Source organism: Manis pentadactyla, chromosome 2 (genome assembly GCF_030020395.1).
Source record: "Manis pentadactyla isolate mManPen7 chromosome 2, mManPen7.hap1, whole genome shotgun sequence".
In the NCBI taxonomy this organism is placed as follows: Eukaryota; Metazoa; Chordata; class Mammalia; order Pholidota; family Manidae; genus Manis; species Manis pentadactyla.
Genome location: NC_080020.1, coordinates 59,584,571 through 59,605,489, shown reverse-complemented (window position 1 = coordinate 59,605,489; position 20,919 = coordinate 59,584,571). Strand labels below are relative to the sequence as shown.

The 20,919-nt window shown below is 32.8% G+C and overlaps 1 protein-coding gene across 23 annotated transcripts in view; it reads left to right on the top strand.

Annotated features, from left to right (window-relative positions):
• The window catches only part of PPIP5K2 (diphosphoinositol pentakisphosphate kinase 2), an 83,647-nt gene extending 63,172 nt beyond the window's left edge, over positions 1-20,475 (top strand). For 5 of the 23 annotated variants that reach the window (XM_036886825.2, XM_057492927.1, XM_057492924.1 and 2 more), the window contains 8 exons: positions 495-611; positions 1,279-1,452; positions 2,721-2,793; positions 4,342-4,461; positions 5,348-5,410; positions 8,820-8,960; positions 12,363-12,488; positions 18,801-20,475. In XM_036886825.2, coding sequence (XP_036742720.2) covers positions 495-611; positions 1,279-1,452; positions 2,721-2,793; positions 4,342-4,461; positions 5,348-5,410; positions 8,820-8,960; positions 12,363-12,488; positions 18,801-18,913 — 927 coding nt within the window. In that variant the 3' untranslated portion in view covers positions 18,914-20,475. The other 18 variants (XM_057492960.1, XM_057492978.1, XM_057492976.1 and 15 more) reach the window with 12 other exon arrangements.
• Positions 20,476-20,919: the final 444 nt, after the last annotated feature.

Sequence of the window (20,919 nt, the reverse complement as noted above, 5' to 3'; positions counted from 1 at the left end):
TACTAGTTAGGGTTTTGAGGTAATTATAAAAGTGTGGTTCTTTAAGTTAATTATAAAAGAGGATGATTAAAATTGTAGAGTTGGGTATCATTTGCTCTATTATAGCTTAATTTAAAAGTGAGAAGCCTGGAGTTATGTTCAGGTATCTTTAATTTCAGAAAATTGAGAAATGACATATTAGTACCACCTAAACTGAGGGCCGTGATTTTGATGATGTTGAACAAAGCGGTTTGCAATTCGTAAGATTTTTCACAATTTCACCATTAAACCTTCTGTATTCCAAAAAACCCTATAACGGTGATACAGCCAAATAAATGTACTGTGCATCTTCATTTTTGTAGTTCATCTGTATTCATAAAATCTTCAACAAAATCACTGCCCTTCATTAACTCTTAAAATGCAGAACACATTTATAAACGTTTTTCTAATAAATACTTAAATAGTTGCTTTCAAGAGATTATTTCTTTGCCATGCTAAACTTTTACTTCTATAAGGTAAATTGTTCAAGTAAAACCTTGAAGACTTTTTCCAGCGTCCACCATCTTCATGGATATCAGAAGTTTGTACTTCCAAAAGACACACAGAGAAAAAGACTATTCTCTTCATTTTGTGCAAGTAGATTTTACTCTGTCCTCACTGTCTGAAACCTGAACATGCAAACATGTAAAATGAAAATGTTTGCTGCATGTTTTGCCTACTGAATTCTATAAAGAATCTTTAGAGGGAGTAACCAAATAGATACCTTGAAAATGTAAACAAGTACAATTTGACTATCATATGATCTTTTTTTATGTCTGGCAGACAGATTTTCTTTTCTACATAATGTACACTGAAATCTCTTTAACCCTTTGCATGATTCTTTAGTGCTTTGGGTTGAAATGTTTACCAGATATAGCACAAAACTTCTTGAATATCTAAATTTAAGCAGAATACCTTCATATTTTAAAAATTGCTAAGATAGAAAATTGTTAAAATCTTTCTAGTTTTAAAAGGGAAGGGACAACTATTAAGCAGTATAAATATTTCATATATTTAAGTTAATAAGGTAATTCTTATAGTTGTTTTCACATACAATTAGATTTATAAATCATTTTTATCAATTTCTCAAATATTGAAATATTTGGCTCCCAAATTACTGTTTAATAGTTTTCTTAAAATTGATAAGCAAATGCAAACAAACTGTATTTTTTTTTCTTTCTGATCATTTGGCTCTGTTGTATCTAACTTTGCATGCTCTGCTTTTTTTTTTTTTTTTTTTGCCCCCTTTCTCACTTCCAGGAAGAGAGCCCCCTGAGTGTGTCTAGCCCAGAGGGTACTGGTACCTGGCTGCATTATACCAGTGGTGTGGGTACTGGGCGTCGAAGACGCAGATCAGGGGAACAAATCACTTCTTCCCCTGTCTCCCCCAAATCATTGGCTTTCACATCCAGTATTTTTGGCTCATGGCAACAGGTTTTTAAACTTTACTTCATTAAACATTTTTCTCCCTGCATTCAGAGCAACAAACAGCTACCTTTGAGGACATCTAATCCCTTATATTTTACATCAGAGTAAATCCTTCTGTTTTTTTCCATTTTGAGTTCATTTAAAAATGCTTGTGATGTCTGACAATATTTGAGGGAAAGAAACCACTTACATTGTATGTGTTCAGCATTTTTACTGAGAGGGTTTTTAAATATCCAGGATTTAAAAATTAATTGATAAATTTTACAGTCCTGGAACTTTAGCTTGTTAATAAAAAATTTTTAAAAAGAAATCTTTTGACTTAGTTGTCCTTTAAACCTTCAGAATTATGTAATTTGATGTAAGAAAATTTAATAACATTTTCCCCATAGTTGAAAAAGTAGACTCCATTTTGGATTTGCTGAGAATGTGAAAAAATTTTTTAAATACTGAGATTTATGTGGCCCTGTGTTAATTAGCAGGATACATCTAATACTGATTATTCTTGCCCTCGCTGTTCAATTATCTTGAAGTTATCAAATTTAAGAAATAGACACAGTATGTTTTTATTTTGAGCTGCATAATATTTTAATGTTCTCTTTAAAATAAGAGGGTACAATGTATATATGCCTATCAATATTATGGATCAAAACAAAATAACTTCAGAAGGACTTTCTGTGATGACATTTGGCAATAAAATACTATGGTTTTATTTTTACAATGGAAGGTCTGCTATTACACGTGACTTTTCCGAGAATTTCAGCAATTTCCTTTTGGAAATACGATGCATTTGATTATAGGAAAAGGGATTATGGTATCCATTAAGGCTGTGAATATTTAAAGGTTACTCTGATAAAGCCCATGCATGGATCAATAATTGTATGGTGACCTCAACAGTCTCTGTCTGTCTTTTCTTTTGTCGTGATTGTTTTTTCCCCCTTCAAATACAGGAGCTGTTTAAAAGTGGGCATTTGGCTTCTTTTAAGAGAGAGTAAAATTATATTAATCTATTAATTGTTTCTTTTCATCTGTCTTGTTTCATACATGGTATTTCATTCTGAATGCCTGCTTCGCACCACTTCATGGCAAGGACCTCATATGAAATGGACTCCCTTCAGAAGGGGATCTTGCATGATCTTTCATGTTTTATGTATTTGTACTAATATTTATCATACAGCTTATTAACCTTTGTCTGTCTGGAACAGGCTGCAAATGAAGTATGGACTTTTGCATTTATTTTACTGTTTTACCTCATTTATTTTGCTTTCCTTGTGCAGGTTGTGTCTGAAAATGCTAATTACCTGCGAACACCAAGAACTCTTGTGGAACAGAAGCAGAACCCTACTGTAGGTATGTGGTCTGAAGGAAACTGTATTCCAAACCTTCTTAAACTCACTATTTTGCACACACTCTTCAGTGGTGAAAGCATGACCAAATGCTATGCTTTAGTTTTTATTTAATATACATTAATACAGAAATGTTGAGTTGGACAACTCAGAATATACAGTAAAAATCTGATTAAAATGAATAATAAGTAGCACTTAATTTTGCTTTATAAACCTTTTGAATGCCCACAGTGTAAATTCTTTAGTCCAATTGTCAATGCTAAGTTTTAATCTTGTATTCTATAAGTTAAAATCCCAACATGTTTTAACTTAGGAAGGAAACCTCATTTTTCCCAGCAGGTAAAAATGAAAATATGCCGCTGCATGCAAAAAAATCCTACTTTTCTGATTAAAAAAATTGTAAGTGAAAGTGTTTTAAACCCTATCAGTGTATTAATTTTCCTTTTGGTCACCTCTTAAGGAAACCAAAGCAAAACTAATGCACGGGGGCAGTGTTACTCTTTGAACTATGGAACGTAATTGGTTCTTTGCTAAGCTTAGCAAAACAACATTGAAAAAGACCTTTCTAGACTTACTTGCTTTCAGGCTCATTGTTAATAAACTATGTGAGGTAATAGCATATTTTCTTCAAATAGTTGTCTTAGGTTTAATAAAAGCATAAACAGATTTCATTATAGGTTTCAACTATGTATGTGATCCCTATACTAAGTATATGAACTGTCTTTGAGGCCTAAATACTTGATTTAGACAATAACATACAGCTTACGTTGATAGCTTTTACTATTCCTGAACTGTGTGTGTGTGAATATATATGTATATATAAATAAAACCTTCCTTTATGTATCATAATATATTTGATAGAATTTAATTATTCTTTACAAAGTGGTGAAAGTTTTACTTCAATGTAAAGACTTCTACTGCAAATTAAACATCAGTTTTATACTAGATGTGTTTTATTTTCTAATAATGTGTTTCATTGGAGTCTTATTAATTAAAATCTTAAGTACTTAAGTATTAGAAATAAAAAGCGATTTGATCTTGAATGACCTAAAAGGAATTGTTTTCACCTGGTCTTCTCACAAATAAGAGAGCTTTGTTGCCTTATTTCTTATCAAACATTGGTAATTCTTAATTCAGGAGCATCAGAAAAGATTCATTTATAGGCATACATTCAAAAATATTGATTTACTATGACTTAATTTATGCAAGGAGAGGTTCTTTTATGTGGCCTGCTAGTGCAAATTGGTTGACAGAATTCTTTATCATCCTCAATTTTTATGGTAGTGTTTTTTAATAATTTTAATGTGTATAACTATTGTGTGGCCATATTATTTTCCTCAAAGACATTCTGTCCAGGATTAAATACCCCATTTGTACATATGATAAATATAGTGGTTATTATGTTAAAATTGACATTATAAGTGAATTTTGAGCCTTTTCAAGGCACTGCCAAATATGTGTGGTAAGAGCCATGTTATTGCATGCTGCATGAATTCCCCATGTGAATGGAAGAACACCCGTTGTTGTATGTATTTTCTCTAACTCCCATCAGGGTCTCACTGTGCGGGCCTGTTTAGCACCTCAGTGCTCGGGGGTTCTTCAAGCGCACCTAACCTACAGGATTATGCTCGTACTCATCGTAAAAAGCTGACCTCTTCTGGCTGCATAGATGGTATGTGCACACATGCACACAGATTCATACCTACACCCACGCACACACCCAAGCACATACGTATTTCTCAAAGACAAGCCTAAGCCACTGACTGATTCAAAAGGAATCCTAGCACCCTTTGCCTAAAGGACTGTCAGTGCTCTCTGTTACCCACAGCATGGATCCATGTTTCATCAAGCAGTTAATTGTAGTTAGTCTTAGAGTATTTATTCAATGAGTAGTTTGTTGAAATGGGAAATTCAATAAGCTGCATGTGTATTCTTTTAGATAGTTGATCAACCACACTAAAAAGAAGAGGTCTTTCTTTGATCTTTTAAAGTTCTTAATTGTTGACCCTTATTTTACTTACTGATACTGATCTAAAACTTAAAAGAACAGAATGTTTGTAGGTAGAGAGAAAAAAACATTTTAGCAATATTTATAAAAATAAGCATAGGGTGAGAATATTTTAGAATCTTTTGTTAAAGGAGATCCTCTCACTATTGTTAACATACCTGAAGTTTTAATATTCAGAATGTCTTTTGAGGCTCATAGAAGCTTGTCCCTTTTATTAATACGACCTTTTATTATTAGCCCTTTCAGGATTAACTTTATCTAAAACTTTTCTCGTGTAACCACAAATTTACTTTTAGTGAGACATGGATTTACCCGAACTGCCAGCTCATCCTGCTTTTCTTTCTTTTGTATATTTCATTGAACACTTTGCCTATATCATCAAGCCATGTTACTTCTTTTAACCAGTATTGACTTACTACCCTCTCTCATTGTCCCTTCTGCATGTCACCTAATTCTAACTTCCTCATATATTTGTTTTTCTCCTCTTTTTTTAAGTGTCTTCTTTGGGTAGCTGTTACGAATTTCAGGTACCTGTTTTTCTCTTTCTCAGACGCCACACGCGGTTCTGCTGTTAAAAGGTTTTCTATCTCATTTGCTCGACACCCAACCAATGGTACGTTTTGCTTTTATTTTAAAAGATACTCCCCTGCTTTATCCTTTTTTTTTCTTTTATTTCAAAATGTGGGGTATACAGTATCATTCATTTCTCCATTCATAATTTCAGTTGGCATACAGTTCCAACTGATGCACCCAAAGTATTGATACTGTTTAACTACCTTTCTCAGCCGTAATTGACACAATAATTTAACACTACTCATCAGACTTTTAAATGACCACATGATGATGAGTTTTAATAATAAATTAGCACCTGAAAATTCCCTCTAATTTCTCAAGTGATCAGCCTGCACAACTTAAAAACACAATTAGTATTCTTTATTTTCTTCTTAATTCTTAATAATTTTAATATTTTTTCTTCCTAATTTCTTTTCTAATCACATGGATATTTTGTTGAACTATTTAACAAAAATACAGAGCCACGGTTGCAAAAGCCAAATGAGATGTGTCTTTGAAAAATTCTTATGAACCAGGAGAACACAGATTGCACTGTGTGACATCATGTATCCCTGGCTCTTTCTCTAAAGCAAAACTTGACTTTGGAGCATTCTGAAAACGTCCTCCAGCATTCACTTTGTCCTCTTGTGGCGGAGAGGTGTGCTGTTGTCAAGCAACTACTTCATTTTAATACCAGTGTTTTTTGTTAAAATTCAGAGAACTCCTGATGGGAAGAAGATGAAGCTAAAAATCTAGAAAGCCAATTCAATTAAATCCATTTTTTGATTCTGAATAGGAAAGTGTTTGGTGGCATATTTAGAAACCGAGTTGTCACATTATTAACAGCTAGCTGTCTTCCACAGAGCTTGTACTTGCAGGACAACAAAGAATATTTGCTGATCATTTTTAAATAATTCAAGATCAAAGAATGTAAATGAAAACATAAATGCTTTTATTCAAAATCAAAGTACTTTATCCCTGTAACAATCTGTCTTTTTCTTATTAACTGTAAATGAGTCTTCCAAAAACTCAAGTGTGGTCTTTCAAAAAATCTTATGAAGCTAAAGGATTGAACACAAGTCTCTAGTCATTCTCCCCCTTCTGGATCCTTTAACAGCATACCTCAATGGCAGTCACTACTTCTTGAAGGTGGAGTAAGATCTCATTTTCAGCAAGTGAAAATTTAGTCTTAAAGCTTAATGTGCTTTCCCACCATTGTAGCTATTTAAGCACTACTTTTTGAAAACTAAGATCTCTATTTGATAGGGCTGCAGCTTCTAAAGAACCCACATGGATAAGAAACTCTTAGAAGAAAAACCAAAGTAACATGAAAAACAGAAGTAACAAAATTCTAAGAAGAAACATTACAGGTTTAAGACTGACTAGTTTTTGTGCAGAATGTTTATGTGTTTATAGCCCATATTGCCAGGCTTTATCTAGGAGAAATCTGTGTCTACTTAAACTTAAAAAAAATAAAAATAAAAACACCTTTGGTAAATTTAACAGACAATAGAGTAATTTATATTCCTTTGGTTTAGGCCTTTTAAAAAATGTGGATTTCCGTACATTGTGCTATTTAATGCATATAAAGTGCATTCTTTCAATTCTAGAATACTTATTTTGGGATTTCAAGATTTCTTTTTCTTTTTTTATATTGTGTTGTCTTATTGTCCTATGAATGGTCATTTGACCCCTTCTTTCACTTTTTATTTCCCCTAACTTTTACATTATTTCCATCTTAACACATATCATGGACTTATTCCTCCCTTCATCTTTAGTTCAAGGAACATGGTGAAACAAGTATCTTCTGACAGTGCTTCACCTTATTTTCTGGGCCTCTGTGCAGAACACCTATACTTCTATAGGTGCTGGTTCATTTCCTCTGGAATTTCTAGGCTCCAGTGGTATGTTTTTATAGCTTCTAAACATGACAGCAGGGTGGCTTTTTAAATTGCTGCGCTAACCCTTTCATTGTGCATAAAGGAAAAGTTTACTAAAGATATATGGAAAAAAATATAATCCAGAGGAACTTGATTATATTGTCATTTGCTTGTTACAAAATGTAGCAGGCAAATGCAAGAAAAATTGTCATTACTAAAGACTTGTAAATGCTCTGAGGAAAGGATTAAAAAACAGATTGCTTAGTTTAGTGTAATGCAAAGAAAGGGTTTGCGCTTATTTGCATGAATCTTAAACTTTAAAAAAATGTAATACTTGTGCAAGCCTAATTTCTTTAGCACTTAACTTAGCTGCTGTTATGGTATTATAGTTGTTTTGGGTTTTTTTAAGTATATGTAGTGTTCTGTCATGCTTTAGTTTGCACTTGAAAATCAGGCATATTAGTTTTGTAAATCCTTTGGTTATTTTCATAGGAAAATTAGATTCTCTTTCAATGAAGTTTCCCTATTCCAGCTAAGAACTAGGCAGTTCTTGGGTCAAAATTAAATAAATATGTCAGTGTTAAAAGGAGCACATGCCTATTGAAGCATTTTTTATATTCTGAGTTTAATTAATTTTTACTTCTAATAATATTAGACTTTATGTAAAACCTTGATTTAAATATTAAAGTATTTGCTTTCAAGGAAAATCAGTTTGAATTTTTGAAAAAGTAGCTACAGAAAGACTGATTGTTTTAGTTATATATAAAAGCAATTTTAAAAGTCATTCACTTGAATAAAGTTTAAATAAATAGGCCATTTTTATAAAAGTGAATATATCCTATTTGTTTTTCTAAAAAACTGTATATTTAAGTGCTTTTGTTTCACTGATAGTATTAATACATATCTGCATGGTTTGTTTCATGAAATTTTTGTATTTCTGTGTCATTGTTCAATGCAAATGTTTGTGTTTTGTATTGCTTTTTACTTGGTCTAACTGGCTAGCAGTTTCCAGCAATAGAATTATTGTGTTAATTCAAACAAGGTAGGTGAGATATGTTTTGGAATCTTATTTTCAGCATAAATGAATGAAGGTTGTTTTTGGGGAGGTCACACTAGTTGGCCTTTGTATAACTAGAAAAGTTATTTAAAATCACTCTTCACAAGTCACAACATAATTGTCTTTCACAAGAAATAATCTTTTGCATACTGGTATCAGGGATACAACATGGCATCAACTTATTTATTCACTTACCAAGTAGACCTGATTTTAAAAAGTAAAAGCTGAAACATTGTATTGTTTTCTGTTTCTCCACCCAGCTTCTTTTCTTTAAGTATAACTCTTAGGTTTTACCGAAATACAGAATGAAATTGTGTGCATGCTGTACTATGTGATTACATTTAAAATGAAATCCTTGTCCTATCTTGTTCCAGTCCCCTATTGCATAGCATCTGGTGTCATGACTTCAGAAATCTCATGTCTTTGCATGTGATAGGTTTAAAAGACCTCAACTGTCCATTTCTAAGCAGTCATCTTCTTCCTTTTTAATTAATGATTTTTTAAATATCCAACTTTTTCTTTGTTTTTTCCAGGCTTTGAGTTGTATTCCATGGTGCCATCTATTTGTCCCTTAGAAACTCTTCACAATGCCCTGTCTTTAAAGCAGGTGGATGAATTTCTTGCTTCGATTGCTTCTCCATCAAGTGAAGTTCCACGGATGACTCCTGAAATTTGTAGGAAAATTGTTACTTTTATTTGATTTTGGGCAGAAGATATTATGTAAATATAAAAATAACTACAAAAACAAACTCAAGTAGGCGTAATGAATGGAATTTTAGGATGGAAAGGGATATGAGGGACATTGTTTGGAATTCCTTGGTGTTAAATGCAACAAACCACTTTTCTTGACTCCTCCCAGAAATCTTTTTCATTACAAAAAGGGAAAAAAATCTAAGACCCAGCAATAGATGTCAATAACATAACATAGGGTCATTGTCTTTTTTCACATTCCTATTTTATGTCATTTTATAATAAGCTTTTTAAAAATTACAAAATATCTGTCTGCAGTAACCCATACATATGTGCATACATGCCCATCCCTTCACCACTTTGTTAAGTAGTCATATTAATTCAGAAAGAGCTCTTGACTAAAGAGAGCAAAGTAGGACAACAGTTTTCCAAATTGTGTTCTTCAGAAAATATCCCGAGGAGGTTAATTCTTGTGTGTGAAGAAAAAGGGTTCATGTAAGGAAGTAAGTTTTGGAAATTATATCTTTCTCTCTTTGGAGAGGTATAGTTATATTAATGTATAAGTAGGTTATCCTTTAAGGAAAGCTGTTTACCCAGATTTTCCAAAACTTATTTTTTGGGAAGACACTTTTTGGTAACACATTTAACCATCATGTAGTTTTATTCTGAGGCACATCATTTTAGGAAATGTTCAAGCATACCTTTTTAGGTGTGAGAAGTCAGCTGGCTGTTGTCATTTTCAGCTCTGTAGGATCCTTTGGCATGTTAGAATTTCCAGTTTAGGAAGCATTAGTTTTGGGAGAGAGTTCTCTGCTTAGAGTTAAGAAGCTTGCTAGCCCTGGTCATATCTTAGAAAAGCTATGAGATCTCTTTATTCCATTTCCTTTTTGTAAATTTGTCTCTCCTAAGGATGAAGTTGGAGGTCTTGGAATGAAAGCCACTTTCATATCTTGCTATTACTCTCTTTCCTTATCTGGCCACCACATTGTATTATTCTAGAGAGTTCTGTTCACATTGTATCCTGTCCAAATGGTGCCTCCTGCATTTCTGCAGTATTGGTTTTTCCTTTTCCTTCCACTCTAGTAATAGAGGTCGGATTTCAGTCATTCATGGTAAAGGAGAGGTATCTTGGTGTGAGTGTTCAAAATAGTTCACTTTAGAAATGGTTTTGGGAAGTAGGTTTTTATTTCAGAATTTGCATCCAAATGTCCTGAGAATTGGTAATACTTCAAATGAAATAACTTCAAGCTATAATGTCAGAGTCAGGAAAATGAAGGATATTTGTGTCCTTTTATGTCCTGTTAGCTGTTAGGATGGACAGTGCTGCTTTTCAGAGTGCAGTCGAGAACCTGAATAAATTCTCATTTACCCTTCACCCCTCTTTATACTTGATGTTTCACTGTTCTCCTGGGGCAGAGATTTGTCATCTTAAAATAGTAAGGAAAGATTCTTATTAGTAAATAAGAATTTAGGGTAGATATCAATGCTATTTAGAATTTAGATGATTTTCAATGAGTGACTTAAAGGTAACAACATCTGTTTTAGAAAGAATTTTGGTGGAATATTTTCAAAAAAATCATCTGAAATTTTTAGTCTGTGGTATTCTTATTTTATGAAGGCTTCATGTGTGTAGTTAGTAAATTCAGTTCATTGGAGTGTATTATTGTGATATATTAATGAAGGATATTAAATTCTATAATCTGTTATATTGTGTATGCACGTTGTACATCCACCAGTCCCTCTAGCTCTCTTAAAATTCATGCCATTCCTTACGAAGGGAAGTAGGCAAGAAAGTAAATATAGTCAATGTAATTCTTAGAATTGTATAAACCTTAGAGTTAATCTAATATTTTGGTCTTCACATTTTTTTCCTGAGAGATGAAGAGAAGGCTGGTGAATGGTTAGGACTTGTGTCTTCCATGGCTCTTCAGAATATCTGCTTTGGTCCATTTTATTTGAGATTTCATTTGAGAACAGTTACTATTTAAAAGAAAAAAATTAGAAAAGACATCTCTGAGGAAATGAACTAGTGGTCAGGCAAGACTAACACCTGATCTAAAGTATATGTTTTTTTCTGAATATTAAAGAAAATAGGGTGCAAGTTGTGCTGGAAGTATCTGAGTCCTGTATTTTATAGTGTAACTGCAGAACTAATATTTAGTAATCACAGTATATTTACATTATTTATACTTTATATGCTGAATTTTCAAGGAATTAGCATCATAATATAGAACTCTGTTGATGTTGTATTTGTAACAAGGAAGAAGGCATTGTTAATCCACTGTCATTCAAAGTTTTGTCCCTCACCAAGGAGAAAATTAATCAATTTTATGGTAACTAGTAGATAGCTTACAGTGGGGTACTGACAATATCATATTGGGGAAACCGGTACAGGAATACTAATTGGGTAAGTTGGAGTTGGACGTTAATAGAATAGAATAAGAAAGGCAAGCAGGAAAAAGCTATGTAATGATGTAGAGCTTTGTAGGATGTTTTAGGGATTTTTTCACCAGTTGTCTATTGTTTCATTAGGGACTTTGAGCTTCTGCCAGTGAAGTTTATATTCATTCACTGGGCGACCACCTAAGGCACATTTGCTATAATTGGCCCACGTAATAAGTTTGAGACACACTGCTTACTGCTTATCAGGTCCTCCCCCAAAATGGCAAAAGTAGATTAATATGGCTTTTGTTATTTCCCTGTCTCTCTTTGTTTAGGAACCCAGAAGCTCATGCCAGTAGCTCCCCCTACTCGGGCATATCCCTGCCCAGAAGATTCTATACTTAAGAATTATTCCTGCTTTTTCTTTTCATGCCTTTGAACCTCCCTACTTTGATTAGGAAGAGGAAAAAAAGTCTTTAAAATTCCCTTGCATGAAGATAAATCTCAATGGGGTTAATACAGGAAGACAATCTGATTTACTTTATTACTTGTAATCTAGTTAGTTTATTCTTAAATATATAGTTTAGTAGATCATTGTATTAGATGAACTATCCCTGATTCTCTACTTGACATTTTTAAGAGAAAAACAATTTGAGACTCTTTGTAACTAGGCAATAAAACTATGCCATCAGCCCTCTGCCATCTCCTAAGAATCTGAGTTTCTATCAGGCAGAATAAAATTAAGGTGGTTGCTCTATTCTTATTGACATTCCTTTGGTGAATATGTACTATTAAATGTCTGTTGTTTACAATAATAACAGAACATCTGTTTGCTAAGAGTGTAAGAGAACTTTGTATAGGAAAGATGGATTTGCTGAATTTATCCTCAAACCTTGCCTATTATTATGTATATTCATAAGGCCACAAAATATAAGAAACTTTCTAAAATGTAAAGGTAATATGGCAGGAAATTATTGAACTACCATGTTTGTTTGTTTTTTCAGCCTCTACAGCTTCACGTTCTAGTCCAGTAATGAGAAGAAAAGTATCTTTAAATACATATACACCTGCAAAGATCCTCCCAACACCACCAGCTACCTTAAAGAATACTAAAGCAAGCAGTAAACCAGGTAAGGAGTGTGTATGAATGTGTGGATATAACTGTGTACAACAGTTAGAGGAGTAATAATAGCTTGCTTTTTAAATGTAAAATTGTTTTTAAATAGAATCATTACACTTCCTAGAGTGTAATGATCCTGAGGACTAAAAATCTGTTATAGCCTATTGATATATTTGTATGTTTTTTCTGTTAATTGTCTCCCCTGCTCCCTGCCTTTGTTAATAAATTATATTGTATAGTCATACTTTTCTCCAAACTGTCAGAATTTATGGACTGTCTTCTCTTCTTTTGCTTTTCTGTTGAGCCTAGGCATTATTTTAGTCATTTTATTATATAAAGGTTTTTTATTTCCTTTCCTAGTGTTTTAGTCTCTCCATTCTCAGTCTGATGGGTATGACTACCAAATTTAGTTATCTTTTATTAGCTCTTTAATATTTTTCCTTCTTGGCATATGTGATTGTGTTATTGATCTTTCTCAAAGTGTTCTCTTACTCTGACAGCCAAGGTTGTACTTTCTCTTGGTGTTCATTCCATTTTTGATTCTTCTAATGTTCTTGTTTGATGGTCCCTTCTCACTTTCCTATCCCAGATACATTCAACTCTGTTCATTTCTTTCTTACCTTATACCTTTTTTCTTCAGAGAATTCCATATATTTTGAAGGCTTTAACTACATCCTCATAAAGACAGCTTCATTCTTTTCCTCCTTTTAGTACTCTCAAATACTATTCTGGTTAAGAGTTTGTGCTTGGGAGTCAAAGGGAGTGAGGTTGAAATCTCAGCTCTACTACTTATTAGTTATATGACCTGGGGTAAGTTGTTTAACCTCTCTAGTCCTTGGTTTTATAATCACAAAATCAGGGTAATAGGTTGTCAGAAATGAATGCAATAATGACTGTAAAATACTAGGCACACATAACCACTCACTAATGTTAGCTGATATATTGTTGTTATAGCCAAATTGTCCTCTTCACTTTGCCCTAAATAAATCCTTGTGACACTCATATCGTTTTTTTTTTTCTAAAATGTTCCCCCCTTACCTCTCATTCTTTAAGACTCAACCCAATCCCCTCCACTGATGATGTATTTATGTGACTATCAAAACAAGAACTCTGTGACACTCTGTACTACTGATTTGAGCTATTATATTTGTTTATAGTTCTATTAAATTACCAAGCCTTATAAATCACAGGCAGTATTCTTTAGTACATTTGAGCCTTGTACATTCCAAATAAATCAATATATGCAGCTACAGACAACTGAAAAATATCTTAAATCTAAATTATGTTTTTTACATATACAACTCAAAAGCTCACTTTTGTATAGGTCTTTATACACCAAAGCACTTTCTTATTCTCATAGTTCTCACCACAGCCTTTGGAAATCAATAACACCCTTATGCCCATTACGGATGAAGAAAATCGCAGAGAGGTTATTACTTGTGCCTATTCATGTAGCGAGTGGTCAGCACACCTAAGATCTGAGTAGTCTGAATCATGGTACATTGATGTTCTCTATGTGTTAGACACGTAATAATCTCATACATACCTGTTTTAAATAATAAAGATGAAATAATGTTATATTTGATTCTTCAAATATAAGCCAATTATGCACTCTTGGGATGAACTCTACTTGGTCATGATGTGTCTATGTGTGTGTATATATACATATATATGTATGTGTATATATATATGTATATATGTGTGTGTGTATATATATATATAGCTGGACTTGGTTTGATTTAGTTTGATTTTTGTGGATCTTGGCACCTACATTTGTGAAGGATATTGGTGTGTGGTTTTCTTTTGTAATGCCTTTCTGGTTTTGGTATCAGGGTAGTGCTGGCCTCATAAAATGATTGGGGAGGTATTTACTACTTGTCTATTTTCTGAATGAGTTTTTGTAGGAAAGTTGTTTCTTCCTTAAATTTTGGTAGATTTTTCTATTTCATTTTAGTGATGGTTTTGGTAACTTTATATTGTTTAAGCAATTTGTTCATTTTATTTAAGTTATCAACTTTCTCATTTCTTTATTCTTTTAAAATGACTATGGTAATAACTTCTGTTATTCATGATACTGATAATTTGTGTTCTGGTTTTTTTCTTGACAATTCTCATTAGAGATTATCCATTTTGTTGGTCTCTTCAAATAACTGATTTTGGCTCCTTGTTTTTCTGTTTGTTTTATATTCCATTGATCTCTGCTCTTTATTATTTTCTTCTTTCCACTTATTTTAGGCTTACTTTTTGCCTATTTCCAGTTTCTTAAATCACTGATTGTTAGACATTACTTCTCATCATTTAAGTACTTAAAGCTGGAAGTTTCCTTGTTTAGCTACATCTCATGAAAGTTACAGTGTATTTTCATTCCCATAAGGTTAAAAGTATTTTCTGATTTACTTTATGATTTCTTTTTTGAGTCATGGAGTACTTAGAGACATATTGGTTAATTTTCAAATATAAGGAGAGGTGTATCTCTTGTTACCAACTTCCTAATTCCATTGCAATTACAGAACATTCATATACAAGTTCAGTCTTTTAAATGTGGGGCTTTTTACAGCTTAACATTTGGACTAGGGACATCTTAAGTATACCAAGTGCTCTAAAAAAGAACTTTTATTCCACAGTCCATTAATGTAGTGTTCAATCAGTATCCTTTAGGTCAGGATTGTTGGTAATGTTACTCAGTTTTCTGTGTGTCTTTACCATTTTGGGGAGGTGAGGACGCATGTAGGGGAGGTCTGATCATTCTATCAATTGCTTAGCAATTTCCACTCAGAGCTGTGGAATTGTCTATTTCTCCCTTTAATTTGGTCAATTTTTACTTTGTGTGTTTTAAAGCCCCGTTACTACATGCGTATGTATTTATTAATTATAACTTCCTAATGTATTGACCCATTTATTATCATGAAATTTCCCTCTTTGATCTCTAGCTTTGTCTTAAAGCTTATTTTATGTGATGTGAACTTAGCTACTTCAGTTTTCTTGTACTTACTGTGTGTATGGTGTATTTTTTTCAACCAATCTGTGCCTTTATATTTAAGGAGATTTTTTTTTGCAGACAGCATATATTTGGCATTTTTTAAAAGTCATTCTAACAATATTTGCCTTATAGTTGCAGTGTTTATAGTTCATTTTCATTTAATGTAATTACTGATATGGTTAGGTTATGTCTACTATTCTATTTTCTGTTTATTCCTTCTGTTTATTATTCCTTAATTTTTTCCTGCTTTGTTTCAATGTATCAATTCAGTATTTTTTAGAATTTCATTTTAACTTACCTATTGGCTTTTTAGCTGTACCTTTTTGCATTATTCATTTATTGTGGAGCTATAAATATACATCTCTAACTTTTTATCTCTGGTCTGCTTAGAGTTAATTTTGTACCACTTAAAGGAAAATGTATAAACCTTGCAACTATTTAGGCTCATTTACCTTCCCCTCCTCCCATCTTTTATACATAGTTACCCATATATGTTACTTCCACATATATAAAGGCTACAGTACAATGTTATGATACTTGCTTTAAACAGTCCTATTGAGACAGGGACCATGGGTGTAGTCAGAGTAGGGTGAGGGGCTCCGGAAAAAACAAGGCAGGATATTTGCAGTCAGAGCAATGTAACTACATGCAAGGAAACCCCTTACCAAAACTCTGTGTTAAACACTTAGCTCTAGAGTCATTCTTCAGTGAGATCAGTTAATATTCCCCAGATAAAGCAGAGTAACACATGTTTTTATTAAGCTAATCATTTATAATCATGTGTAAGATTCACCTTAGCATGCTAAAGGCCTATGTGCTGTCTTAACTCCTTCAGATCTGATGAAATGATTTTGTAAACTGGGCAAACTAATTTAGCAAGTAAGCTCAGGCATAAACAACACAGTAAAAGGCCAAAAGGATTCCACCTTAATGATAAGATTGCATTTTAATACCCAAGAAGTTAAGATGTTAAAAATTCTTAACTTACTCTTTAGCAAACAATACCTCAGCCCACCTTGGGGGCTGAGCAGGTGGCCTTGTTTCATATGCTGCCAGACCAAGATGCTGGTATCTCAGGGAGACATCATCAGAGCAGGAAGTGGCTTGGGTTAAGTTAATTCTAAATATTCAGGGACCACTTAATAAGTCCACACCCCTAAGCTCTTTTTCATGTTCTCAAAAATCCTCAGCTGCCTATAAAACCCCCTAGACAACGCACCACTATGGACTCTCTTGTCCCCTCCTGGCGTGAGCCGGGAGCTCTGTCCTTTCACTTTATCTCTAAATAAAAGCCTGCACCTTGCTCTCCTACCTTGAGTGTTTGTGAAGCTCATTCTTCGGCTTCATGAACAAGAACCCCAGCATCACTATGTATTTTTAAAGAAGTTAAGAAAAAAACTATTTATCCACGTAGTTGCCATTTTTGATGTTCTTCATTCTTTCTTCTAAGTCTTTGTTTCCATATGGTTTCATTTGCTTTCAACCTGAATCATATTAGCTTTTCTTATATGCAGGTCTGTTACTGTATCTTAAAAAGTCTTTATTTCAACTTCATTTTTGAAAGGTAGTTTTGTTGGAGAACAAATTCTGGGAAGAAAGTTTTCTCTATTAGCATTTTAAAGATGTTATTCCACTGTCTTCTAGTTCCCATCATTTCTGATTAAAAGTCTTGGTTAATTTGAATTGTTGTTCTCATGTAAAGCAGTGGTTTAATGGATCCTTTTTCTCTGCTTTTGATGTTTTCTTTTTATCTTTGATTCTCAGCAGTTTGTGACATGCCTGGGATTTTCTTTTGGGATGGGGGAGGTAATAATTCTGAGTGATGTTCAGTTTACCTGTCATCTCTATTCTGCTGTTAAACCCGTCTTAATGAATTTTATGTCAGATATTTATTCTTTAGTTTTAGACATTTTTTTCTTTATCGCTTTTTTTCTTTGGAGTTTACCTATATTTTATTCATTATGAGGATATTTTCCTTTGTTCTTGAGCATAGTTAAAATAGTTTCATTAAAATTCTTGTCTGGTAATCTGGCTTACTTTAGGATTTGTCTCTATCAATTTATAGTTGAAAATTCTTGTCTATTAATCTGGTTTATCTCAGGATTTGTCTTATCAACTTACCCATTCTGAAGAAGAAAGATGTTTTCCTGTTTTTTCATATACTGAGTAATTTTGGATTGTATCCTAAACATTATGAATGATATATTGTAAAAACTCTGCATTCTTACTTCTGTTATATTCCTCCGAAGTGTGTTGGGTTGTTTTGTTTTGTTTTTAGAGCAGATAGTTAACCTTGGCTGAACTCATATTGCAAAGCTGTGTCCCTTGAAGTGTCTGGAAGCTCAGATTTCACTTCATTTCTTTGGACTTCTTGTAGCATATGCTGCTCATACCATACATTTGATCAGGGTTTACACAAAGAACTGGGGGCTCTCCCTTTCTAGGATTTTCCACCTGACTCTACCAACATTAGTTGTCTAAATACTTTCCTTCATGCTAGTAAGACCGAGTTTTATGTTGGAGTTTCAGTCATTCTACATGGTACACACTGGATGCTGGCCTTAGGACAAAAGCTTTACGACGCCGGGAAGGATCAACTCATTGCATAGTGTTCCCTTCTTCCAAGTTTTGATTCTTTTCCAGTATGTGTCTGCTTTTTTTCATTCTTAAGTGTCTTTATATAGTTGTTTTTCCTATTTTATGCAGTTCATACTTGTTATCTGCCGGAGGATTGGTCTGGCAGGAGTTTACCCATCCATACCAGAAGTGTAACTTAGCTTGAAATAACTCATTAGGACTTAATGTTAATTTAGATGTAGAAGAGTGAGTCCTAAGTCAAGAATGTCTCTAGTAGTTTTCTCAACTTTTAGTTTTTTTGATAGTGGTGAGATAGGAGATAGAGGAAAAATAGATGTTTATAGGGAAAATGATGAGTTTCGTTTTAAACATGTTAAGTTTATGTTTCCCTTGAGATACTTATATAGAGATTTCTAGAAGGATATACAGATCTTGATATAAGGGAAAAGACCTGGGCCAGAAGTATAAATTTGAAGATTATTAGTAGAATAGATGGTAGTTTAAAAATAAAGATGGAATAAGTTAGTTTCCTATAAAGATTATAGAGTGAAAAGAGAAATTTGTTTTGTAAACATGCCCACTGACATCACTTTTCTGTATTGGTGTTGAATTCTAAAAAGTTAAACAGTTAAAAATACTCTGTTAAATGTTACAATGTTTTGTTTGCATCACAGTTACAATGTGATTATTTTATCATGCATCAGTGTTACTTGAACTTGGATTGCTTGTGAAAATCTAAGCAGTAGTTTTTATTTTTTTATATAGCTACCAGTGGACCTTCTAATACAGTTGTTCCTAATACCTCATCTCGGAAAAAGAATATAACTAGCAAAACAGAAATGCATGAACACAAAAAACCCACTGGGAAAAAGAAATGAAATCTCAGCAGAAGTTGGAACTCCTCGTACTTATAAAAATCACATGTTCAATAGAAAAAGACACATAATTAACCCTGATTGAAAAATGTCAAGGCAAATAATTTATGTTTCTCCTTATTCATCTCCGTATTCATTTAAATGTATGTTAAATCTAGAGTTCTTTGTTTATATTCAGTTAAGGAACTATTGTCATGGTCTGGAAATGTTTAAAGCGATGTTTATTAGCATTTTATGAGTAGCAAAACTTAGTGATAAAGATCTATCATTCTTAATATTATGTTTACCACGTGCCTATGGTAAAGTAAAGGAATATAAAGCCCAGCTAGCCTGTACCAATGTCACACCAGTAATGCTGTTTACTAAAGAATCCATGAGTCGGCCTCTGTGCACACTTTTGTTTTTACAGGATTGCATCTTGGCTGAAATTTAACAGTCACAAGTACATACTGTGGACTTTCTAAAAGCATTATTTCCAAAGAGATTTCATTGTCCATTTAGATTAGAAACTTTTCCCCTCAATTGTTACAATTACATATATGCTGCAATATTTAATAACTGGAGTATTAGCATATAGGTTATTTTTTCAATCTGTGCTTTAAATTTTTTTATTCTGTTATTTAAGATATTACATATACAGCTGGGAAAACTATACCTTTATGCACATAAATTTGTATATTAATTTGTAGAATATATTTTCTTTATATATTTCCTTACCATAAGGTGCTTTTGTTCATCAGGAAAATTTTGCTTCATATATTGGCCAGAAAGACCTCTTTAGAGTTTCTTTTAAGAAATATAGTTGACAGGTTTGTAAATGTTACACTTGTTTTCAGATTTAGATCTAATGAACTCAGTTCAAAAATGTAAATCATAATGTAAGAAAACTCTGAATTCTGTAGTTGGCAGGTATTATGTATAGCACCTGTTTTAACCATTTCTATTCTTATCTCTAGTATATCAGTTGATCTCACTAAAAAAGCTTAAAGATTGAGCATTTGGAATAAATGATCTTTCCAAATGATTCGATTTTAAAAGGAACTGAGATCATTGTGTTGTGATTTCATCTGTGATGTCAAAAAATATTATCCCTGGTGCTTTTTTCCCCCTGATACACAGATAATTATAAACCCTTGAAATGAACTGTAAAATAGACAGTACAACCTGATAAGAATTCCATGCATTGCCAGTCAGATAAATTGTTAGAGCTTTAGCTTAAAGCTTATATTTAAAAAAATTATATAGTTCTCATATGTATACAACTGTTAAAATTCTTCAAAAAAGACTCTCCCAACCTTAAATCATATATGAACTAGCTTTTAGAAAATAAGCATATTATGTGTTGGTTAAAGGTACCAGATGCAAAAGTCAGAAATACTATATAATTACATAAATTCATATACTTATGTGAATGTCAATGTATTATATGGAGACATATCTTGTAAACAGTTGAATGTACCTAAGCTTTCTGTATGTGAAAATGTGGTTAATGTGCTCATTGTGGGAGTAAGAAACTACTTTTATTTTTTTAAGTGGAACTGAATTAAAATATTTTATTTCCAGAATCAGAGAGTGATTTAAATAGCAAATTATTTTTTATTTCTATTTTTTATCCCCTTCCCTTTAGCTGTCAAAGTAGAAAGAATGAGGGAAACCACCTGAATGCTAAACAATTTATCTAAGATACTAAAAATAGTTTATTACTGGCCATACATTGTAATACATTAATTTCCTAGAAATTAACTAGAAAGATTCAATATAACTCACATTTTCCATTGTTATACAAGAACTATGACTTCACTGTCATCACTAAACTCAATAATATTATTGCTGTATAGACTAAATACAAGTCTTATTTTCAAGAATCTTAGAATCATTTTCCAAAACAAAAAGTCTTCTATATCAGAGCAAGGAATTATACTTATCACTATTTAGTGGACATTTGACTGACAAATCTGCTTGTCACTTGATTCTATCCCTGGAAGTTGTAGATTTCATTTTAAATTGAT